Consider the following 23976-nt stretch of genomic DNA (forward strand, 5'->3'; position numbering starts at 1 on the left):
AAGTCCTCAGCCTCTGTGTCCGATGTTTAGTGGGTTTCATTTGTGTTCCAGATTCCCCCTCGTCTGTGGTAAACAAACAGCTGGGATCCATGACTCTTGACGAACAGCAGGGTGCGTCCTCCCCCCCCCCGCCCCTGCCTCTCGCTTTGTCTTCCTCACCCGCTCCTCATACACACAAACACTTTCTCTCAACCCTCTGCAGTCTGTCCTCTCTGTGTCTTCATGCTTCTAGTTTCTCTGTCCACATCTTTACCTTCCCATTGTTCCCATTTCAAGTCTCAAGGCTTTTATTGTCATGTGTGCATAGTAGGGCTGCTCAATTAATCGTATTTTTAAAATTATTATTATTATCTGCCCAGACACATGTTGACACGTCTCTATCTGACCAGAGTAACTGTGACTTGGACTGAAGGATATAATATAGCAACACAAATAGTCATTAAAGTCTCAGTAAATTAATAATGATAATCTCTTTTTTGTTGTTTAATCAAGCAATATCATTTTGTATCAATATTGAATTATTAACATTGATCAGGTACGCATTGTGCAGGTGGAGTAACACACTTCTTTACGTATGCGTTAGGGGTTAATTCACCCAAATGTCCAACTAAAATTCATATATGAAACACATGTTATCCCATGTTTTAAATAAATCTGTTTATTGATTTTTATTTTCATTAAACAAGGCTGAATAAAAAACTGTACTTATAAAACTGCAGCAAACAATTACATAATAAACTAGTTTTCAATGTATGATAAAAAGTGTTAGGGGCATATTTTTAAGAAAGTGCCGCATGCCAATGTAATACCTCTGATTTCTTTCATTAGTATTTCACCAACGCTCAACAAAATAACTATTTACAGTTTTACAATATTATTATTATCAAAATGTGTGTGTGTGTGTTGTGTGTAAACAACTGGCATGTGATGCGTTTATTAATTTGAAGATTGATTTTCTTTTGATGAACTAAGTGGATAATTGACTAATCATTGCATCTAGTTTGTTATACTAGTCCTACTTTCTACTTGAGGCTTAAAGTTGACATGTTGTAAACCTCATCATGTATCATGCTCTCGTTGTTCCTCTTGATAACAAACAAATGTTGCTGTGATGGATTTTAAAGGGAACTGCTTAAAAATCAGTTATAATAATAATGATGATTTTAATTAGAGCGCTTTTACAGCTGCTCAAAGCGCCTTACAATTACATATTACACATATTACACATGTAAATGTCAATACTGTGGACATTACCCACAGGAGCAAATGCGGGTAGAGTGTCTTGCCCGAGGACACAACGGCCTGACGCAGCGGGTTTCGAACCAGTTGTCCTCCTTATCACCTTAAAAATCCAGCGGCTGTGTCCCGATGTGTTTGTGGCGTGTTGCTGAAAGTCACCACAGTGTGTCCACTTTTTAGTCCGCTGCATGTTTGTGTTTGGAAATGATGCAGCGGTGTATGTTTTCAGTGTGCCTTTAAACACAAATGAATGCTGTGAAAAACCTTGTTGCTTGTATCGCCTGTGTTTCTCTCTCAGGAGCAACAGAAGCTGCAGGTTCGCCTCCTGATCAACCTGTTTCTGCACCGGTTAACGCTCCCACTACCTCCACCACCTCCACAACCTCCTCCTCCATCACCTCCTCCTCCATCACCTCCTCTTCCACCTCCACCCTGAGCAGCACAAGTCGGCCCAGCGCAGCAGAGCCCGTCCTCAGCCTGCACTACAGCTCCGAGGGAACCACCACCAGCACCATTAAGCTGGACTTCACTGATGAGTGGTGAGGGGTCGCATCGTTTCTTATTCTCCCCTTTAACACATTTATTGTGTGCTTTATTTGACGATACGATACGATAATACTTTAATGGTCAGATCAAGTCTGAAATTTGACTAGCATCACAGCAGCTCCATGTGTAACAACACATGAACAACAAGCATTTAACGGCACAACAGCCTTCTCCATCGCTGCCCCCACCCTCTGGAACTCCCTTCCACAACACATCAGAGACTGCACCGACCCCCCCTCTTTCAAAACACACCTCTTCAGACTGGCTTTTAATTTGTGGATTATGTTGTGTTACCGTTTTAATATTTTTAATTCTATTTGATCTCGTTTTGTCACCACTGTAAAGCATCTTTGAAATGAAATGTATTATTATTAATCACTGAGAGAAAACCTGTTCAAAGACCCTTTAGCGTGCATTAGATCTGGGATCAGCTCTGTGTTTACCGTGAGGATTGACTGGTGCACAAAGGATGCTTCAGTCTGACTTTATTGAATTGTCATGGAAGTTTATTCATTTTAGCACTAAATTATCATTTCTGAACAAATGTTTATGTTGTTACCGTAGTAGCTCCTTCTTCCTGAAACATATCATAATGGGCCCTCTAGAGCCAGAGTGGTCAAACTGCAGGAATGAGTTGATATCTGATGTTCTCTTATTGCCACTTCCTACTGAGGAAGAAGTAAGAAAACACCGTGGCTTGAGATCCTCTTTGTAACTGTTTGTATCTCCCTCACAGGAGCAGTAGCACATCGAGCTCTATGGGCAGCGGGGGTCCCAAAAGATCTGAATCTGTTCCTGCAGTGAACCGAGAGGGTCTGTCCACGGAGAGCTCAGCCTCAGAGCAAAGTGAGTCCTTATATTCATGTATAAATATTACAAGCATTCAACAACTTGTATTCAAAGTCCTACTTGCAGTTGCCCTTTAAATGTTGCACATCTCTTTTAAAAAGTGTCACTTTCCCTTTCAAAATGTTTGATACTGCACACAGTCATTTCCAATCCAACTTTATCTATAGCCCATTTAAAAACAACAGAGTTGACCAAAGTGCTGTACATTAATACATATATATAAAAGCAGCATATATAGCGACTGTGGCTGCGAGGAAATGCGGTCGTCGTTCAACCAGAAGGTTGTGGGTTCGATCCCAGCCCGTGCAGCCAACATGTCGATGTATCCTTGGGCAAGATACTTAACCCTGAGTTGCTCCTGATGGCATGGCCAACGGTGTGAATGTTAGGTCCTAGAGTAACATACACTGCTCTGTATGAATGGGTGAACGACATGTAGCATGTAAAGCGCTTTGAGGGGTCGTAAAGACTGGATAAAGCGCTATATAAGTACAGTCCATTTACCATTTACATTTAGGCAAAAAGAAACTAATGTAAAAGCACGAGACAATAAAACCATACTTATAGCCACAGACTGAAAACCCTCGAACATGATGTAAAAACATTTAAAAACACAAAGAAATAGAAAACCCCAATTTAGAAAACACAGACGTCTTTGTCATATTCTTAATGTAAACATTTATTTGTATCTAAGAATATTTAGAAAGTCGTTTTTTTCAATACTTCTATATTTACTCCTAGATTACAATGTAATTCATATGCATTTGTTTGCATGTAGAGTAAAGGCTCTACAACTGCATTTTGTGGCGAAACCCTGTGTTTAAAAATGCAATTCATCTAAAGGTATATTTGTATACTCTATGATACACTCCAGCTAAATCCTTGTAGGTGTAGCTGTTACGTGCCGTGTTGTGTTTGTGTGTGTCTGTGTACTTGGCATTAAACTTCATTCTGGTTGTATTTCAGCTCCCTCTCTGTCCTCGGGGCAGCAGAGTGTCGCGGCCGCCTCCTCCTCTGAGCCTCCGAGCGGGGCCTCCTGCTCCGGGGCCCAGGCTGCTGCTGCTGGATCCTCTCAGGGGGAAACCGTGGCTCCTTCAGGGGCGGAGAGGAGTCCGCCTGTGGGCACGGAGGACAGGACGGGGGGCTGCAGGAGAGCGGAGCCCCGAGGGGAGGAGGGGGGCGAGGAGGGCCAGAGTCAGGCGGCACGGCCGCACCAGGACTCTGACGACAGCGACGACGACCCCATCCTCATCCCGTCCACCAGGTTCAGGGGTCAGGGCCAGAGGTACGCCGCAACAATCTGTCTATAGAGTGGTGCAGGGATGAGGTTTTTCTGTAGGCTGACTCGGAAGTTTGCATATCCTTTCGCCTACTTGTCTATCATCCTTTTTTTATAACTAATGCTGTTGATATATTGTGATTTTAAGGGTGTCTATTACCATCTGGCCAACAGCTGGAAATTAGCAATGTTGGCTAAAGCTGCCTCATTTACTGTTTTTTGTGACAGTTGATCAATGGGGACGGTCCACGACACTATAAACAAATAAACTATCGCCCGACAAAAAGACAATGGGATTTTTCCTTTGGATAATGTAATTCTGCAGGGAGCAATAGAATAGAATATAATCTATCTGTATTGTCATCATACAAAGTACAACGATATTTCTTTGGCAACTCTCACTGCAGTAAAAAATAGACACAATAAATAAATAAGAGTAAAGGTAAAAGCAGAGGTGGTAGCGATGACAGTGCAACGAGATCAATGTCAATGTGCATATTTACACTTAGTCTAAATGTATATTAGTAAAAGATGATTATGATGCATTTTATTTATATAGCGCTTTTCATAACTCAAAGACGCTTTACAGTATGAGGGAGGGTAGACAAACAAGGACTGGCAAACAAGTAAGTAAAAAATAAAAAGGCAGTCAAGAGGAAGTTGATTGAGAGGGGGGGGGGCTTATGGGTAGACAGAGTTGAAAAGATGTGTTTAGAGGCGGGACTGAAAGACTGTGAGGGACTCAGAGTCACGGAGATCTTGGGGGAGGGAATTCCAGAGCCTAGGAGCTGCCACTGAGAAGGCTCTGTCCCCAAAGCTGCAGAGTGGATGTGGGAATGGATAGGAGTCCGGCTGCGGTGGATCTGAGGGACTGTGGGGGTTGATAAGGAGTGAGAAGGTGTGTGAGATAAGGGGGGGCCAGATGGTGGAGCGCTTTGTAAGTGAGGGCCAGAATTTTGTAGTTGATGCGATGGGAGACAGGAAGCCAGTGGAGGTCTTTGAGGACTGGGGTGATGTGATAAGTATTGAAAGAGCCATAAGTATTTCTAAAATAGTAGTTGTTGCAGTCTTTGAGAGGTGGAGTTGTGATAATCTCAATATATTAACAGCACTTTATAATAATTGAAGCATAAATGCAATCAACCAGAAGTCAAATTTAACCATAAAAGAACTACATCACGGTCGCATGACGACTCGTCACCGTGGCTAAGCTAACGGTGGCTAATGGTCAGCATGATGACGTTTAGTAGTCTTATTGTCACTTGTTCGCAACCTTTTTACAACACATGGCTTCAGACAATCATTCGCGTGTTATTTCATGTGTTTTTATTCCGAGAACAAAACGGAAAAATCTTGTAAAATCGTATTTCAAGAATCTAACCAAAAACTCATTCGGACTGTTCAAGACGGCTAAAAAGACGTGCTAAAATGCTAACTTATACCCGGGTTTTAAGACTCATTCCTGCACCACTCTATTCACTGACAACAAGAAAATGTACTTTTGAATTCACGTTATTAACTCATTGCTTTTGTTTAATTTAGAAGGTGGGTATTCTGATTATTTTGTGATGCCTTCTACTAATATAGATTAAATTCCAGAGGATCTGCAGTAGGAGATAGGATGATCAGGTAAAGTGTTTGCACTAAAAGCATCTAACCTGTCAGGTGTGTCACATGCAGCAGAGCTTAAAATCTCAACAGCACAACATGATGAAGATAAAGGGGATTTGTCTTGGTTTGGTCCTTTCACTCACGAAAAACTAACACACAGAGTGATGTGCATGTGAGTACTGACACACCAACCCAGTCTCACGGCATTTCGTGTTCACCAACATGATTTTTAATCTATTGATTCGTGTTCACCAACACGATTTGCCCCTTTTTTTCGTGTTGCACAGCACGATTTTAAAAGCAATGTATTTCTACTGCCTGCAGCACGTCTTTTTCTCCGGTCGGGTCGAGGAAGACCGGAAGCTGTGTGGTTCATAAAAACATGTTCTTATTCAATATCAAGCCACAGTTATTGCTTTTATTTGAAATCGTATAATTTCGGACTTTTGTTGCCGTCTGTGAGGAAAATAAATGGGGCTCAGAGCCTCAGGATACTGAAATCTGTATTTTTTAAATCTTTTTTTCCTTCTAATTTGTTATTCTTCTCAAAATAACACACTGTTATTTAATCACCAATAACACACAATTATCCTTGCTTTTATTTATTGGTTTAATTCCATAATCTCTTTTTTTTTTTTGGCGTCAGTCAGGAACTGAATTTCAAAATAAAAATAACCGGAAACAGACGTAGGCATTTCGAGCGATTACCCAAGATCCTCAGCTATGGTTTTAAGCTCGCTTATTGGATGTTTTAGCCGCAATGCATGCTGGGATTTGGTGTTTATATGATATGAAATCCGGAAAACATTTTAAAAGAATAAAATAATACTTAATTCCGAGTGCTCTTGCTTTTCTCTTTGAAAGTCATCACATAACGGCATTGTAATACACGGTTCGGCTGCATTAAATATTACAGATCTGCCGTAGTTCTTTATTTATAGAGCCCTGATGAGAAGACCTTTGGAAAAACTGAGAAAATGCCGCCGAAACTGAATACTTGACGTGGATCATAAATATATTCAACAATTAAACAACATCTTCAATTTCTCTTCACACAATACGTCTCCTTGCAGTATCAACACTAATTCGGCTGACTTTTACATTTGATCTAATTCACAGATAGGTTATATTTACTAACGGTGCACAGCTGATATAAAAGGACTGTAGTTTTTAAAGATATTACTGATTTTCTTTGAATGTAAGAATGTAAATACTGAGTCTGAAATAGTATAGCAATATGCTGTAAAATTATGTGAAAGCATGAATAAAACTACACATCTTCAGATGTTGTACATACGGTGTCCTACACTAATAATACAAAGTTATTATGGCTGTGTGTACCTTGTGTGCACCGCCTAGTGGTTAAAGCACGTTATTCAATTATTGTGTTTTATTTGATTAAAAAAATATTAAGAGTACATACTTTCATAGGGGGAAAGTATAATATAGAATATAAAAAATCAAGAAGATACTATAAGTGATCTCTACAATAAAACAGTTTAGTGCAGAATGTACAAAGATATTAATAGGAGGAGGTGCAACACAGAAAAACGAATTAACCTTTATTTAAACATTAAATAACAGATTAAGGTCTTCTTTTAAATAAGAAAAAAACTTTGGGGGTATCTATCTACAGATAAATATTAAGCCTGACAAAGTACTTAACGTCTAATATATTGCTTTCCTGCAATGTTAACTATGTTGAAGCACTTATTTTAACTGATATTATACATATGAATTATACTCTTATGTATGTAGATAGAATAAGAAATGTGCAGAATATGACAGTTTAATGGTGGAGGTACACACATATTGATAGATGTCTTGTAATGCACTGTTGAGGAACCTGTGACCCAAGTGTTTAATTCATTGCATAACTACACCGTAGTTGTGTATATGATATGTCAATACACCTTTGAAAATCTAGAAAGGGATGTGCAAAATAGCCATAATATACAGTCTTTAATTAACTATTAGAAGAGAATAACGAGTAATGAATATACTTTATTACTCGTTTCCATTCATGTCAATTGCAGATACATGTTTAGTCTTCTCAAGCACCAACTATCAAATATCTCTCCTGATTGTTGGCACTTGACAATCACCTTACCTGAATTTTACTCAGGTGTAACTAAAGTCTGATTTAAGGGTTGTTTATATTTCACATCATTAATCAGAATCTGCAAAGTAACTCAAATAAGTGTAGTGGAGTAAAAATACCAGGTTAACCTCTGAATTGTAGTGGAGTAGAATTACAAAGTATCAATGAGCTGTCATGTGGGTATATATTAATGCTGCGCATTATGGACACAAGCGATTTTCACCCATTTATTAATGATATGTTTTACATTTGATAACACCAATGTGTTTAATACTGGCAACTTCTAATTGTGGGAACAACGAAAACGTTCAGTAGAGACGTCCCATAGAACATTTTGCGAAACACAATAGCCAGCATGTGTAGTTCTGGGGGGGCGTTCGATTCCAGTTTTGGATAGTCTGGCGTGGTTTCGTTCCATTTCACACAGCTGTTTGACGCTCTGCGTAACCTTACGGGACTGTAGTCCTAAACGATAGCTGGGGATTATGGGTAGTGTAGTGTCTTCGGCCATCCTAAACTCAGAAATGTTCACAATCGCAATGATGCTCGAAATGTCCCTTATAGGCCTACGTCTGTTTCCGGTTATTTTTATTTTGAAATTCAGTTCCTGACGGACGCCAAAAAAGCCCGAGATTATGGAATTAAACCAATAAATAAAAGCAAGGATAATTGTGTGTTATTGGTGAGTAAATAACAGTGTGTTATTTTGAAAAGAATATCGAATTAGAAGGAAACAAATATTTAAAAATACAGATTTCCGTATCCTGAGGCTCTGAGCCCCATTTATTTTCCTCACAGACGGCAACAAAAGTCCGAAATTATACGATTTAAAATAAAAGCAATAACTGTGGCTTGATATTGAGTAAGAACATGTTTTTATGAACCACACAGCTTCCGGTCTTCCACGACCCGACCGGAGAAAAAGACGTGCTGCAGGCACGAAACACATTACCAGTAGAAATACATTGCTTTTAAAATCGTGCTGTGCAACACGAAAAAAAGGGGCAAATCGTGTTGGTGAACACGAATCAATAGATTAAAAATCGTGTTGGTGAACACGAAATGCCGTGAGACTGGGTTGGACACACACATGAGTAGCAGCATCACTGCAGCATTTTGAAGATTGTTTCATAAAGAGCGTTGGAATAAGAAGCATGATGGCAAGATCTGAACAAATGTAAAGGTTTGATTTCCTCAGAGGAGCGTTTTTTAAACTAATAATGACCCAGAATTGGTGACTACTTTCATGTAGTTCATGGAGAAGGCTTTGCACCACAACATTAAAGGTGGGGTAGGTCATTCCCGATAGCAATGAATTCATTAAATGCTTTGACAATAAATACATAAATTATACATACTTGTGTGCTGGAGGAGGGGCTCTGTAAGGACGTCTGAAGGAAGGGGCAGATTTTTTCCGGTTGTCTACTTTCAAATTCTAGCGCACTCGAGCTGCTTTCTCCATTCTCACCTACCCTACCTTTAAGAGCCTAATTCAGTCATCATGTGTTCTGCCTTGAAAGTGTCTGCTTCCTGGCTTGGGGTTTGTACATTTTCTATAATCAAATAAGTAAGTATCAACGCATGGGGCTCGTAATCATAAGAGACCGCATGTGTTCCTGTGTTTTTGTTTTTCTGGAAACATCATTATCACATGCTGTTTTTCTTGTGTTTCCCAGACGCTCAGCAGCCGCTCGTATCCAGGAGCTTTTCCGCAGGAGGAAAGAACGACGGGAGATGGAGGAGAGCGAGACCCAGAATATCAGGAGACCCTCGGTCAAGCAGGTCTACAAAGGCCACCGCAACTCCAGGACAATGGTACTGCTTTGACCTCGCATTCAGTCCTGTGTGTGGGTTAACGCTGAGGTCAGGAGACTCTAAGCTTAGCATGGACAGGAAACAGGGAAACGGCTAGTCTCAATCCGTCCAAAAAAACAACAAGCTCTATGTTTTTGGGTTGTCTGACGGCCTTAAAATAATTTCTTGAATTAACTTGATTTGTTTGTTTTTTGCCATATCTCAAGAATGAATATGACAATTGTACACAAACACAAATGTAAACGAACAAAAGGACAGTTTATATTACTTTACATTTATAAACAACAGCTGGGCTGAATGGCTCCCTTGAGGACAGTTTGTTTGTGTTTTAATGGGACTTTAGTGAATCAGAACTAACTCCTTTAAAGGTCACCTATTGAGCAAAATCCACTTCTTCACGTCTCTTCTACATCAACATGTGTCCCCTCTGCGGAAAGAGACTGAAAGTTTCAGGAACAAAGATTCTCTCTTTTTGTCCTGATCCATTTATATAAAAACCTGTCTGAAAATGAGCGGATCAGATTTTGGCCACTTTATGATGTCATAACGTTTGTTTGGCTTGTGTAACCATTAGCCAATCAGCAACCAAGGTAACCCCCCCCCCCCCCCCCCCCCCCCCCCCCCCCCCTTATCACCTGAATCTCCTTCTAGAGCACCATTGTGTTCTTTTTAACCAAATGTCTCTCAGAGGGGCGTGGGGAGGGGCTCCTTATTTTCATCTAAAGTAACAGACAGAGAATCAGCACTTTTGAAACAGGGCTGAAACAGAGGGGATTATGGGTAATGCTGCAATGATCTGTTTGGTGTTTGGAGCCAGAGACATGTTTTATATATATCTGAGACCTATAATATATTGATGAAAAACAGTATAATAGGGACATTTGAAACACCAGAGTGACACAATAATGCAAACAAATATTTTCTGTGTGGTCCAGATAAAGGAGTCTTGTTTTTGGGGCGACAACTTTGTGATGAGCGGCTCAGACTGCGGCCACATCTTCATCTGGGACCGACACACAGGGGAGCACCTCATGCTGCTGGAGGCCGACAACCACGTGGTGAACTGCCTGCAGCCGCACCCCTACGACCCCAGTGAGTCCACCCGCACCCCCACTCAAAAACAGAATCTGAACACTTCATTGATCCTGCCAGGGAATTGGGTTTTGTAACAGCTGCTCCATCTAATTCAGATTAAGGCGATGAGGGCTGCAAACATAATTACTTAAACCCATTTCTAAAACATGGGATTTTTATGTATATTTTTTATTACATTACATTTGATTTACTCTCATTTTGTGAAGGCACTTTGTAACTCTGCTTGAAACATGCTATATACAAGATTATCATTATTATCATTGTTTTAGAATAAAATCAAATAATAAACATAAGAAGGTCAAACATGTGCACATTATAAAACAATAATAAAAAGGTGAGCATTTCATATTACAATCTATACAGTGGTGTAGTAGTATTGGGAATTATTGAGTTATTTATTCGTATTTATTATTGATCAAAATGTCGATGTAATACAGAAATGATCCTAAGTGACATGAGTATTGAACGCTGTTTGAAGACTATCCCACGGGGAGTTTAAGTGTGTAACGGTGATTCTCCGTGTGTTTCAGTTCTGGCTTCTTCGGGGATTGACTACGATATCAAGATTTGGTCGCCACGGGAGCAGGCGGCGTCTTTCAACAGAATCCTCGCTAATGAGGTATGACCGTGGATCGATTGTTTAATGCTGATCTGCTCATAAACAATATTATATATTCCCTCGTGTTCAAAAAGAGAGGATTTCAAATAGTTAAGCGACATAATGGAAGTTTTATTTATTTTTATTTAACCTTTATTTAACCAGATAAAAACATTGAGATAAAATCTAATTTGCAATGCTGACCTGGCCAAGAAGGCAGCAACGTTACACATAACACAAACATATAAAATACAGAGAACATAACCAAGAAAACAAAAGACGAAAAAGCAGTCACTACATTGTGCACACTAGGACAGTAAGAAAGGTGCTACTAATTACTGCGAGAGCAGCTGGTGGTAAGGACTTCAGACAACTTCAATTTAAAAACATGCTATTGAGACAAGTGCCGTCAGTTTGAGGCGTGATTGAAGGTCATTCCAAAACCAAGGACCATAATGAAAAAGACTCCTTTTTCCAGCCTCAGTCCGCACAGCAGGAAGTGTACATTTATGTCGGTTAAGGTGTGCTTTTTCTACCCTATTAAATCCTGTTGCACTTTTGTAACCTACAAGTGCAACAAACCATATATAACATGTTCATTTGTGACCTTATTAACATGTTATTTATGGTTTAAGTTGCCGATAAATGGATTGTGTTCCTGTTTCAATTGCTGGTGTCACCTAATGGCCCGTCCACACAGCGGCGTGCGTTGAAGCTTCCAACGCTTCTGCCCATTCACTTTGAATGGGGTGACGTCACTTTTAGCCGAACTGCATTTTGGGAAGCGACGTGGAGCGTTGCTGGCGTTGCTCGCTTCAAAAGTTGAGCAATGTTCAACTTTTGACGCCTCGACGGAGGCGTCAGCCAATCGAATCATATGCCAGTACAAGCTCTAGCCAATCAAACCGCGTGCTTGTGTGTCTGGGGCGGGAGATTCATGTTGTTGGTCGAGTGTCAGACACGCCCGCCGGCAAGCGTCAACACACGCTGAGTCCTGAAACTGACTACAGAGAGACGAAGTCCCTCCCTTTCCGGGGACCTCCATGGGACCTTATTTCCGAAAAATTATGTATTGAAGTCAATGGAGAGAGAAAGATTATCTTTCGATCCCGTTTGAATTGTGCCACGAATTACACATATGATGTTTGTCAATCCTAAAAAATTATTTCCATGTCAAAAAGTCACAGTTTGTCGTAAAACTGTTGAAATATAAGACTATGAAAAATACGCAACTAGAAAGACTACAAATCCCAGAATCCCGGTCCCGCATGCTGGCTCTCACGGAACCGACTAACTCCCCTTGTGTGTGTGCAGCTCTCAACGTGCCCAGACTTGGAGTGATTTTCACCTCTTTTAATACTTTCCGCCTCATTCTGAAAGAAAGAAGTGAAATGTTCGAACGTGACGGCCGTCTGGGTGTGTGGTGCGAGACGGGACATGTAGTTCATTGAGCGGTTTCACACAAAAATGTGTTACTTCACAGTTTTACGACGCATTTACATTTTGTTGACTTGCAAAACTATCTTTTAAATTGACAAACATCATATGTGTAATTTGTGGCACAATTCAAACGGGATCGAAAGATAATCTTTCTCTCTCCATTGACTTCAATACATACTTTTTCCGAAATAAGGTCCCATGGAGCTCCCCCGGAAAGGGAGGGACTTCGCCTCTCTATGAACAGAGTTAATTACAGGGTTTTATATCTTATACATGAGGTGGATTTGAGCTGATGTTTGGAGTTTTTTGTTCAGATGAGGGTACTTTGTCTTTTTAAACCTTCCTCCCGTTTGTCAGATTATTCACATTCCCTCTGTCTTTTTAATTTCTCCTATTTTTTTCTATAGGTAATCACTCGAAATGAGCTGATGCTAGAGGAAACCAGGAACACAATCACAGTCCCGGCTTCTTTCATGCTCCGAATGTTGGCCTCCCTTAATCACATCAGATCAGGTACAAACACACTCTCTCACATTTATTTCATCGTGCAAATGGTTTAAGTATTCTCACCAATTAATGTCGTTTCCTGTCCCCTTCTTTGAAATCTTGCTTTGTTTGTCTTCAGATCGACTAGAAGGGGATCGCTCCGAGGGTTCGGGACAGGAGAATGAGGAAGAGCAGTAGCCTGCGGGCATTTTAAACTGAAAGAAAAAAACTATTTCTTCTTGCTGTATAGCACATGAAAAAAAAACCCCTGAGATTTGTACAAGTATAGTGTAGAATACTTCCTTTTGAAAACTAGTGTAATTTCTAGGCCCCCTTGTGTTTTTTTTATGACTTTCTTACTGATGTTTCTGTATGAGGATAATCTACATCTGTGTGAATGCAAGAGGCAAAGGACGTCAGTATATATATATATTAAGTGTGAGAATAATGGCGGCTGGAGTGCAAGGATGTTAAGTGCAATATTATTTTGTTGAGAAAGTGAGCTTTGATCAGTGTTAACGTGTGACATTTTGAATTTGTAGCGCAAAGCTAAGAATTGTTGATGTGCTGCTCCGGCAGTTACGCATGTAAACAAGGACTTTAAGTAAAAATATACTTGGAGAATGCTTTCATTTTATTGTTGAAGAGAAAGAAAAAGAAGCCGTGGTTCTTCTCCCTGAAGGGGACATGTTAATACATTATAATCTTTTATAGAATTTGGAGAATAAAATAAAACCATGGCATCTCAAAGATGTCTGGAAGATATAAGTTTAAGACGACTGTGAAAAAACAACAACAACATGAGCGACATTAGACAGCAAAGAGCATCTTTTATTCTTCAGATACGACTGTTGGTCATTATTAGAGCCGTACCAAATACTTTCAAGCTTTGACGGCTGAGCAGCTCATAGGAAAGAACGAGACCCCGCCTCCGACGCTGTATCCAGTTCTTATTGTACATCCATGGGAAAAACAGGCACTCGCTTGTTTAATTATTTTGCGGTCTAGATTTCTTAAACATTTTTTGAAGTGAGAAGTTGTCCGTCAGTCTGTGTGTCGGACCCCCCACCCTCTCTCTTTTCCTCCGTACCCAAATCTCTAAAAACGGGGCTACAACGGAGCTGATCCAGATTTGATAGACACGCCAACGGAGCCCCGCCTGAAATTCAAGGTGTTTTTAATTAAAATATATATATATATATATAGCACCAAATTGCAACTGAAGTAATCTATCTACGGTCACTTTTCACATTGAACATGTGCTATTTTATTAAATAAACTAAACGCCTATGTTATTTATCCAATGTATGTGCATGTTTCAGTGTCCACTGCTTTGCGTATTCACATTCTCCCTCCGCTCTGTTTCTGAAGGGCGGCGCTACATTTAAATGTATCAATGAAAGGAAGAAGTGTAGGCTACATGATAAGAAGGGAATACAGTACAGTGTAACACTGTACTGTATTACTTTTTAATGTACAAATACTTTGTTACTGTACGATATCAATAACAATAATCCACAGCTCCTCTCTCTGCTCCAGAGGACAACAAAAATTCAAAAAAATAAATAAAAATTCGGGTACCCGAGCAGTACCCTGCCAAGGCAGTAAACCTAGGGGAAACACTGGACATGATTACATTACATGTTAGACGCTTTTATCCAAAGCGACTTACATACTCAATACTGTGGGCAATCCCCACAGGAGCAGTTTGGGGTGAAGTGTCTCAGGGACACAACGCGCCACACTCCTCCCTGAGGCCACATGATGGATGACCTTTAATGAGTGACAGCCCCAGTTTGTTAAATATTGCAGGCGAGTGTTGTTTTGGTCGCTGTTGTAAAATTCCTCTTCACAGCAACACAAACAAAACATATAATAATGGTTCAGACAATTTTCTGTAAAAAAGTTTTAATATAAGAATTTTGATACAAAACTTTGATGCACATATTTGTTTTAATACTTACTGTATAGTGAAAATCAAAAGGTTACATCACTTCTCAGGTGTATAGTACCGTTCAAATATAATACAAAGATACGAGGTAAGACTGAAGCGCTCCTTACAAATGGAGGATATCTGAGGTACACCACATGTACCAACTAATATGAACTAAGACACATTGTGAAGATTAAGACCAGTTTCTCAGACATTTCATTTTGATTTAAAAGATAAACAGGGATTTATTTCTGATATGGTCCGTGTATGCTTCTCAATAAGCATAATATAATGAAATGTGGGACTTTGCTTGTGCATTAATATAACAGTCTTTTCTAAATGATTACATCTGATTGTTACCTAATGTCCTGTTCACTACATCACAGCTCGGGCCCTACCTCGGGCAGTGAGCCAAAACGACTGAACACACAGTAATAATTGCCTTTACTGGTTGAGTGGTTTCTATGAGAACAAGCACACGCTGCATGTTCAAGTGCAATAACTTAACAAATAATCATGAAATGCCAGGACTTTCTAATTATACTCACTGCAGATACCATCAGGCCTGAGCAACACATACACACTTTTTCACGGTTGAGGTTTTCTTATAAGGAATTCAAATACACAGTTTACCTTTAAACATGCATTTCCTATACACATTAACTCCTATCAGGGTCAAGATTGGGATGTTGTCCTAGCATCCATTGGGGTAGAAGTTAAAATAGCCCCTGGAAAGACTTCAGTCAACATCTACAGGCAGCTTTGTTTACAATCCACGCTATGAAGCCTTTTTCCCACCCGACTTTTAGACTCATCGTTGGAAAAGCTCAGGGGTTCCTCATTTTGAACAATGTCCTAGTAAGCCACGAGAATGTGTGACAATGAACCAATGTTTACGATCATTAGGGCTGTTCCGGATATTCGGTTGTTGTTGCTATGGAAACAACGTGACGGAGATTAACGGAGATCTACATATAAAGACGGAGAAAGTAAACGGTTAGGTGTTAGCACCCCCCGAAGAGGCACAAGCTCTTACGTTGATATTGGAGATTTCAATAAATTCAATTAAAAAAATAATACGAATAACGAAATTGAAACCCGAATAGTACTCCAACGAACGAATATTCGGATACAGCCCTTACGATCACAAACATATCATTATTATTTTTTGTGTGTATTTCATATTGACGCTGCAAATTGTGTGGCAGCAGACGACAAATAAGAATAATAGAAAAGTACGCTGGATTTTAGACTTCACTAGAAACATAGAATAAAGATCACTACAGCAATCGGATCATTACGGTTACAGTAGTAAAAGGCTTCCTATTTGATTACATGAATCATAACAAAGCTTGCAAAGACACTGCTGGTGTGTAATTGGTCCAGCGTAGTGGAATGAATACCGTGCTCTTCACTAATCATTTCAAGTATTGAGTACCCATATGTAGAGAGATCAGACTTCATCAAATGCACCACAGCTCGCAGTCTATAAACGTGTTTAAACAAATGTACAGACCTGCTGTGTTCAGGCCAGTTTTTCCTCCATGTCCTGCTCTTCTTCATCTCTGTCATCTTTAACGATCCCTTCGTCGATACTTTCCAGCCTTAGTCTCTGACCGTCCAGGTATCTGGGTCTCGGTGCTGCCCTAGTCGTAAACAGTCCCCCCGGTAAAGGCAGACCCTCGCCGAACATGGTGAGCTTAGCGTCGCTCTCTATGGCCATCGCCAAACATGATGCGAAGTTGTCGAGAGATTCGTGTTCCTGTGTGTGGATTTGAACTGAGGATGTGTTGTTGTTTTCAGCTGAGGAGAAAAATGCAGAAACCATTACACAAATGGTACAGTCAACAGTGTTTTGTAACTTTCTGACCATAACGTAACGTTTCAACCGGAAAAGCAATTCAGGCTCTCGCCCACTAACAGGATTTTTAACAATTTGTTTGTTTAATCTGTAAAACACTGTTTTGTAGGCTATATCTGTGCAGCGCAACAATATCTCATATTCAGCCTTTCAACAAACCTTGTGCTTTCTGCGATTTAAATATTGCACTAGGTCATATTGGAATTACGATAACATTTCGCTAAATGTGGAAGAGCCAAAAACTGCTGTTCATTGAATGGCTACAAAAGAGTAATTCCTCCAAAAATGGCCAACATGAAAATTAGGGATGCTCCGATCGCCGACCCGATCGAGTGGGCGGGGCCTATGGGGATCTTCCATTTAAAGTGATGTTTAAAACTCAGTTAATGCTCATTCACTGGCGCTTCCACAAACAACAACCAACACAATTATTACATTCAAATGATGTGCATTATTCAAATTTACATTAACTTTGGATAATAACACGGGAGAGATTAGTGGAAGCGCTCTCTCCCCCTCTCTCTCCTGACAGCATCTCATGCAGCTCACTGATGCAGTAATGAGTGACACGACAGTGCAGAATAAACATATTTATAACTAGTTTAGTTTGTTCCAGAGGGAGATAAAATAGCTAAGTGCGTAAGGTCTAACTCTTAGTGTGTTTCGCTCCGCTCACCGGTCCGTCACAGCGGGTGGAGCTGCAGGATTTCTGCTTCACATACGTTGCATACCGCTATTTTATTGTCATTTTTGGACACCTTAAAATACTGCCAGACCGGTGAAGCCATTTTGGCGAGCTTGTTTTGACGCGCACAGAGAAAAGTGTCATGTATTTTACGTCATGCGATCGGCTCTCGCGATCGGCATCCCTAATGAAAACTACACAAGAGGTGAATTTGAATGAAGCTCAGCGCAAGTTCTTTCAGGAAGACTCGTTCCCACGCTCTCATTCACAATTCTCACTCACTCGCCTTTTTTCTCAATAAGCAAAGGCGCAACTTACCCCAGCTAAACCAATCGGTTGCGTCTCATCCCCACAGCCAATCACAGCACACCCGGCAAACGTTTAATTCTGCTCTTTCTCTCCCCTGCCAGCATCGTTCAGGAGAATTGATGCAACCCTCCTCCACCTCCAGTTATTTCAGATCCAAGGCAGGATAGCCCAGAAGAACCCTCATCACTCCGGATTTTTATTTCCCTTTAGTACTCACCACCACCAGTGTCTAGACCCCGGGGGGTTTCTCTTTCTAGTCGGCTTCTCCTCCCCCTTCATCACAGTATGATGGGGTCTAATCTCCAAAACGCTATTGTGCATACGGCAATAAAGATGTTATCAACTACAAACTAAGTCTCTCCTGATTGAACTATAGCTCACTCGTTTACATTTGATCAAGGTGTAAAGTTATGCATTATTTGGGTCATGCTTGCTTTGAGTGACAGATGTGTTAGACTGCTGCCTGCTCTACTGCGGGACATGGTCTCGTCCTGTATTTTTTTTAAGTGTAAAAACCCTCAATAAGTATGAAGTCAACTCCATTCCCCAAAATTAGGGATACCTTTGGCCTGCTCCACTTGGTCTTCAAAAGTGACGGAGCTCCTCCTCTTCCCGGACGGATTGCAGGGGTTCTGTAGTTGGGAGGACCCGTCTGTGGAGAAGTTATCCAGCAGCATCACGTCTGTACCTGCAGGGAATCATCACGGACACAAACAAGGTGAACAGAGAGGGTTAATTAAAAGATCAATTGAAGGGAAAAGCTGCATAAGTATAGCGGCAAAAACTCCCTACGAGTTGCTCTTTGCTTGTTCCATGTAAGAGTCCGTAGTCATTTATAGTCCAGTGTTTAATAAAGACGACAAACAAACACTAGACCACACGGTCAACAGAAAGTCAGAGCAATTCACCCTCTTCCTACGTCATGTCCCAAAACCGGCATCCAACAGGTGACCTAAATACCAATAAACCACACCCACGTGACCAGTGATGAACAATAAGAATTAAACGTGATACAAACAGAAATGAAGATAATAATAGAAATAATAAGCAATGGCAAAACAAGCATTTTGGCTCCTACGATAAGTACAAACCATCTTAATAAAAAGTCACACAAATGAGTTTGGTGATGTGTCTTTGTATTTCCACATGACATTACTTGCCACCCTTAGCTAAAAACATGAGCTGTGAAACAGGAATGTGAGGCGCCCTGTACCAAAGCTTTGGGAGGATGACGCAATAGAGTTTTGAAAATCATGTTTACGCGTGCAAGTCCCATAGTGTCAGGGAGGATGCAACTTTTGATATTACAACCACTGGCTAGCTGTTATCCAAATATAAATGAATGCAACAATGATTGAGGACCAAACAGGATTAAGCATTAAATATAAATCTAGACAACAGGATATTGTAGTTCAGAAATAATTAATTGGACACAGTGTTTTTTTTCTGTGCGTTAAACTTACATGAGTCCTGAGTGTAACTGAAGCCGGTGTCCCCCGTGCTGCTCCCCGGGGCCAGGAGATGCCCTCCGCCCGCAAGCATGGCTGTCAGGTGGGGCGACATACCCAAATCTGAAAGGAACACAAGCAAGATTTTAAACAAGCTGTACAAAAGCATACAATACATTTATTCTATCCCTCTTTGCACATAAATCCACCCGTCCACTATCGTGTATCTGTTTACAGTTCACAGACAACCTTGAATGTACATTACAGGTCGTTTTTTGTATATTTGTTAAGCCTGTGTGTTGTCCTTGATGTTTGCCTTACTAAACATCGTTATTTTGGTCTGTGATTTTGTCATCGATCAATAAAATGAATTATTGCATGACAAACCCACCTGTTATTCTGTTGGAGATGCTAAAGAGGCGGGACGTTCTATGCCGCGTAGCGAATGACTCCCTGTAGTAGCGATCTCCAAAACACATCCCCAGCAGCTCCTTCCTCACCGTTTTATTCCACAGACCGTAGATGAGCGGGTGGCACACTGCGCTGCAGAAAGAGAGCCACGCTACCAAAGTCTCCAGTCCCTGAGAAACACTCCCTTGTCCCCAAATAGCCTCCGTACACACCACCCCAACATATGGCCCCCATGATATAAAGAAGGTGCCGATGACTACTAAGATGGTGACAAAGGCCTTGCACTGACTCCCTGCATACACCAGGCTCCGCCGGCTCCCATTAGAAGAAGTCGAGGTGCTTGAGTTTTTTCGTCCATTCTTCTGAGCTCCATTGGAGCCGTCGTTGGTCACAACAACCGTCCCACAGTGTACTTTCCTGGCTTTCATGCGTGCAACACGGAAGATTACACCGTAACAGGCCAGCATGATGAATAAGGGGGGAAGGATGCACCAGGTGACCCAGAAGGCCGTGTAGCTGGGCTCTTTGTGCCAAGAAGCAACGCAGGTCCACTTGTAGCAGTCAAACTCGAAGGAGGACCACCCAAACAGAGGAGGCAGGCAGCCCACCAGGGAGTGTAGCCACACGTATGCGATGACGACGACTGCCCGGTTTCCTGTGATCTTCATGGGGTAGATCATTGGGTAAAGCACAGCATAGTACCTGTTTGGATAAAAGAGGATCACCTTTAGGAGAGGAAACCAAAGGAGCCTTTTGGTACAAATGACACAGAGGCTGCTCAGAAATCGATGTGTGATTAATGGCGCATTTCCACTACAGCGCGGTTTAAGCGTGCCCGGCCTGTTTTTGGTTGCGTTTCCACTAGGCGTAGTTCCGGCTAGCGGGTACTTTTTCACACTTTTCTGGCTCTCCAAAATCGAGGTTCTTTCGGGGCCAACAACCGGGCTGAGTATGCTTAACTAGTGAGAGAATCGCTGGCAACTACAACAAAATGAACATATTTGACCGTGATTTAATTGTAATACACGTTTCAAAATGATGCCGAAGTAACAACATACTGATACCGGTTAGTAAAAACCATGAATTAATGTTTGACAAGTCTGCAGACAGACGAAAAACCTTTTAAAATGTGTGTTTTCTGAATAGAGATCGGCTAAGCTAACGCAGTATATGCTCCGACTGTCCAAACTCACAACAACGGCCTATACAGACATAAATAAACCAGCGACTGTATTCGCCATGACACAGACAGTCTGTGGTTTGTACTTGTTTAACTTTTGTCTAGTTTCTGAACAGATATGAGGAGCTGTGAGCTCTGAGTGCTAACAGCTAACAGCTGATGTTGGTTTTGTGTTTCACATTGAAGATGACGTCACGGCTCCGCCTACACTGCGTTACTATAGTTATACTACCCCAGTTCCTAAACTGTAATGGAAACGCAGCATAAAGTGAGCCTGGCCTAGCGAGGCCTAACGAGGCCTAGCCATACCGTACTAAGCCGAGCGAGGCCCTGCAGTGGAAAAGCGCCATTAGAAGCTAAAAGCTGCAACACCACCCCAGACCTCTGTAAAGTATAATGTTAATAGCTACATGCACAGCAGAAAAGGAGGTTTTGCAGGTGAACAAATGCATGCACTGTTAACACAAATTCCTCAAGGTGACCTAGGTACTTAGGAAAGCAGTGGGAACAGTAAGGACTGGAGTGTGTGCCTAACAGTAGATCTTTACTAAGGATACCAGGAATAAGAATATAATTTAACCAGAGTGGTATTCAATTTCAATCCCAGACAACTGGAAGTGCATCTAACAGTAACCAACTATTGAAAATATATGTATGTCTTTCACTTTTGAGTGAAATGGGGGGAACAAGTAAAAAGAGGCCCATTGGACATTGTCAAATCTCTTCTTTAGGGGAACCAATGATTTAATATAACATAGCTCTGAACTAGCCAAATGTAACGTACACCATAATAATACTAGGCCTGATATACAGTATATTGTAAACTCTAGATCTAGTTACTTAGATGTACCTCGTATTGCTAAACCAACAGAACATTAAATGTAATATTACCTATGAATTTAATTTCCAGCACTAACCTGTCAATGGCAATAGCTCCGAGGGTGAGCATACTGGCCGAGCTGATGAGTAAGTACAGCAGGGCAGTGAAGTTACACCACACCACCCCAAACACCCACTCCTTCTTTGCCGAGCTCACTGCCACGAATGGCAGCACCAGCATGGACAGCAACAGGTTGGACAGGGTCAGGCTGAACACAAACTTGTTGCTGGGTGTGAGCAGATAAGGCCTGCGATAGAGGGTCGCTACGATCATGAAGTTCCCCAGGCCAGCGAGAAGTGTGATGGTCACGATGGAGACGGACTCCAGGGCAGCCAGACCCTCCCCATGCCCCACCGAGGTACAGTTCCTACTGTTGTTCATGGTGACAGGCTGGGCCACCACACAGGTGAAGGGACGGTTGGAGACTGCAAGTGAAAGGACGTGGATAGGACGAAATCATCAAAAAGTATTGAAATTTGATTGTTAAAGAGCCATACCGTCCTACCGTTGGCTGCCAAAAATGTTTGTAACGTTAAGTACATTTCATCAATACAGTGCCAAACAGAATTGAGATACTTGTTCTAGTATTTTACTCAACTACATTTCAAAGGGAAACATTATCCAGATACATTTTACTACACTACATTTATCTGACTGCTGTTGTAACTTTGCAGTTTTGTAAGGATTCAAGGATAATTTACAAAACAAATCATAGGTTTATAAGGAAAACAAAAAACACTTAATTAAATATAGCAATGCAACTAACTACGTTGGTCAAAATCCTAAGTAATACAACAATAGTGCTATATGCGTTATTATTATTATTTATTTCATCATTTGGTAAATTGCTGAATAAACGTTAGGTACTATTGACACCTTTATTTACTTCTGGGTGGGTTTACTCTGAATTTAAATTCATTTCTATCCTTTTTTTTCTGATTATGTGTTAGAGGTTAACTAGGCTAACTAGTAAGTGTCAATAAATATAACATTAGCTCAGCAAAAGGGCAATTTCTAACAATTAAATAAATAATATAGCAATGACAGGAGAAAATAACGTTTGTAACTGTTAACATTTCAATGCAGGACGAAAAATGTGTGGTTTTACATAGTTGTTGCTATTTTTAAATAAATGAAGGATCTGGATAGCAGTACTGCTCCTAGTTTAAAATTGTATCATCCTCCGGGACGATAAGCACAGGATGAAAACGTGAACCTCACCCATTATTTACAAGCTGAAACTAAAATCAAACGGCTGGAGGCTAAACAAAAGAATACACGTTATTAAACCGCCTGTGAATTAGTTTCAGTTATTGCTTAGCAACGTACCGCAAATGGAAGTGCGTTTGAATTCGAACCAACGGTCAGATTTCCAACGTTAGTTATTTAATAGTGTTTTCAGCATAAAGGCAAATGTGTGTGCAAATCTCTCACCATGGCGTTAACTTTTTAGAGAGTTAAAAGTAAGATACAAATGAAGTTTAACCTACAAGTTAGCAACAGTTGAGGTTACTGTATAGCTCAATGTTGCTGACAAATGTGGACTTTGTAAAAGTGTAAACAGTCAGTAGTAACGCCTATAGCTAAAACAACCACCGTTAGTTAGCCTAGGTTAGCTGAAACTTTCTCCCATTGTCCCCCCGAAACACAGCGCTCTTTACCTGCTCTGGTTTGGCGCTGTTGCTCCACATTGTGTCCTACTCAAAGACAAACCGTCCATCCTACTGGTCCAATTTCAAAGTATTACTCAGTAATAGCGTGCTGAGTGTGAATAATGTCCGAAAAGCCCCCTCGACATTGTGAAGTTTGATCACGTTTGTCCTCAATCACAGACGGCCAGCTGCAGCAATGGCGTCCTCCTCCTCCTCAGACTCCCCTCTCAGACTCCTTCACTGTGTGGGTGGTCCACACTCAGAATGTTCTTGTTTTCATATTATAGCAAAGTACTCAGATCTTGTACTTAGGTAAAGTAGAAGTACCAGAGTGTAGGAATACTCTGTTACAAGTAAGTACAATTATTATTAGCATCAAAAAATATACTTAATGTACAAAGTAAAAGTACTCATTATGCAGTTCGGCCAATTTCAGAATATGATATTGTATGTTTTGATTATAAATATTGATGCATTAAACGAAAGTGTCATCAAAGCTGACTGAAATTAATGTCATCATTAATCCAAATCTTTACAACACTGTCAACGTGTGTTACT

At 40.8% G+C, this 23976-nt stretch overlaps 2 protein-coding genes across 10 annotated transcripts in view; one reads left to right on the forward strand and one right to left on the reverse strand.

Moving 5' to 3' along the window:
- The window catches only part of dcaf6 (ddb1 and cul4 associated factor 6), a 48360-nt gene extending 34677 nt beyond the window's left edge, over positions 1-13683 (forward strand). For 6 of the 9 annotated variants that reach the window (XM_034213700.1, XM_034213692.1, XM_034213694.1 and 3 more), the window contains 10 exons: positions 52-111; positions 1538-1778; positions 2522-2631; positions 3601-3919; positions 5501-5542; positions 9302-9440; positions 10376-10532; positions 11066-11154; positions 12981-13086; positions 13199-13683. In XM_034213700.1, coding sequence (XP_034069591.1) covers positions 52-111; positions 1538-1778; positions 2522-2631; positions 3601-3919; positions 5501-5542; positions 9302-9440; positions 10376-10532; positions 11066-11154; positions 12981-13086; positions 13199-13257 — 1322 coding nt within the window. In that variant the 3' untranslated portion in view covers positions 13258-13683. The remainder of the gene's footprint in view (positions 1-51; positions 112-1537; positions 1779-2521; positions 2632-3600; positions 3920-5500; positions 5543-9301; positions 9441-10375; positions 10533-11065; positions 11155-12980; positions 13087-13198) is intronic. The other 3 variants (XM_034213696.1, XM_034213698.1, XM_034213693.1) reach the window with 2 other exon arrangements.
- A 1528-nt stretch (positions 13684-15211) lies between these two features.
- On the reverse strand, positions 15212-23662 carry gpr161 (G protein-coupled receptor 161). The gene is made up of 6 exons (XM_034213762.1): positions 23428-23662; positions 21804-22191; positions 19687-20408; positions 19311-19418; positions 18410-18535; positions 15212-16795 (listed from the first exon to the last, which is right to left on the reverse strand). The coding sequence occupies exons 2-6, from the start codon at positions 22145-22147 to the stop codon at positions 16518-16520; spliced, it is 1578 nt and encodes a 525-aa protein (XP_034069653.1). The 5' UTR covers positions 22148-22191; positions 23428-23662; the 3' UTR covers positions 15212-16517.
- Positions 23663-23976: the final 314 nt, after the last annotated feature.

Source organism: Gymnodraco acuticeps, unplaced genomic scaffold, assembly GCF_902827175.1.
Source record: "Gymnodraco acuticeps unplaced genomic scaffold, fGymAcu1.1, whole genome shotgun sequence".
NCBI lineage: Eukaryota > Metazoa > Chordata > Actinopteri > Perciformes > Bathydraconidae > Gymnodraco > Gymnodraco acuticeps.

What these genes read in the sequence shown, in the direction of transcription:
- gpr161 (XM_034213762.1), bottom strand. Translation starts at nt 22,147, where the DNA reads ATGAACAACAGTAGGAACTGTACCTCGGTGGGGCATGGGGAGGGTCTG. An exon ending in CAGTTACACTCAGGACTCAT is followed by an intron (nt 18,536 to 19,310) that starts GTAAGTTTAACG and finishes GATTCCCTGCAG; the next exon opens with GTACAGACGTGATGCTGCTG. An exon ending in CCAAGTGGAGCAGGCCAAAG is followed by an intron (nt 16,796 to 18,409) that starts GTATCCCTAATT and finishes TTTTCTCCTCAG; the next exon opens with CTGAAAACAACAACACATCC.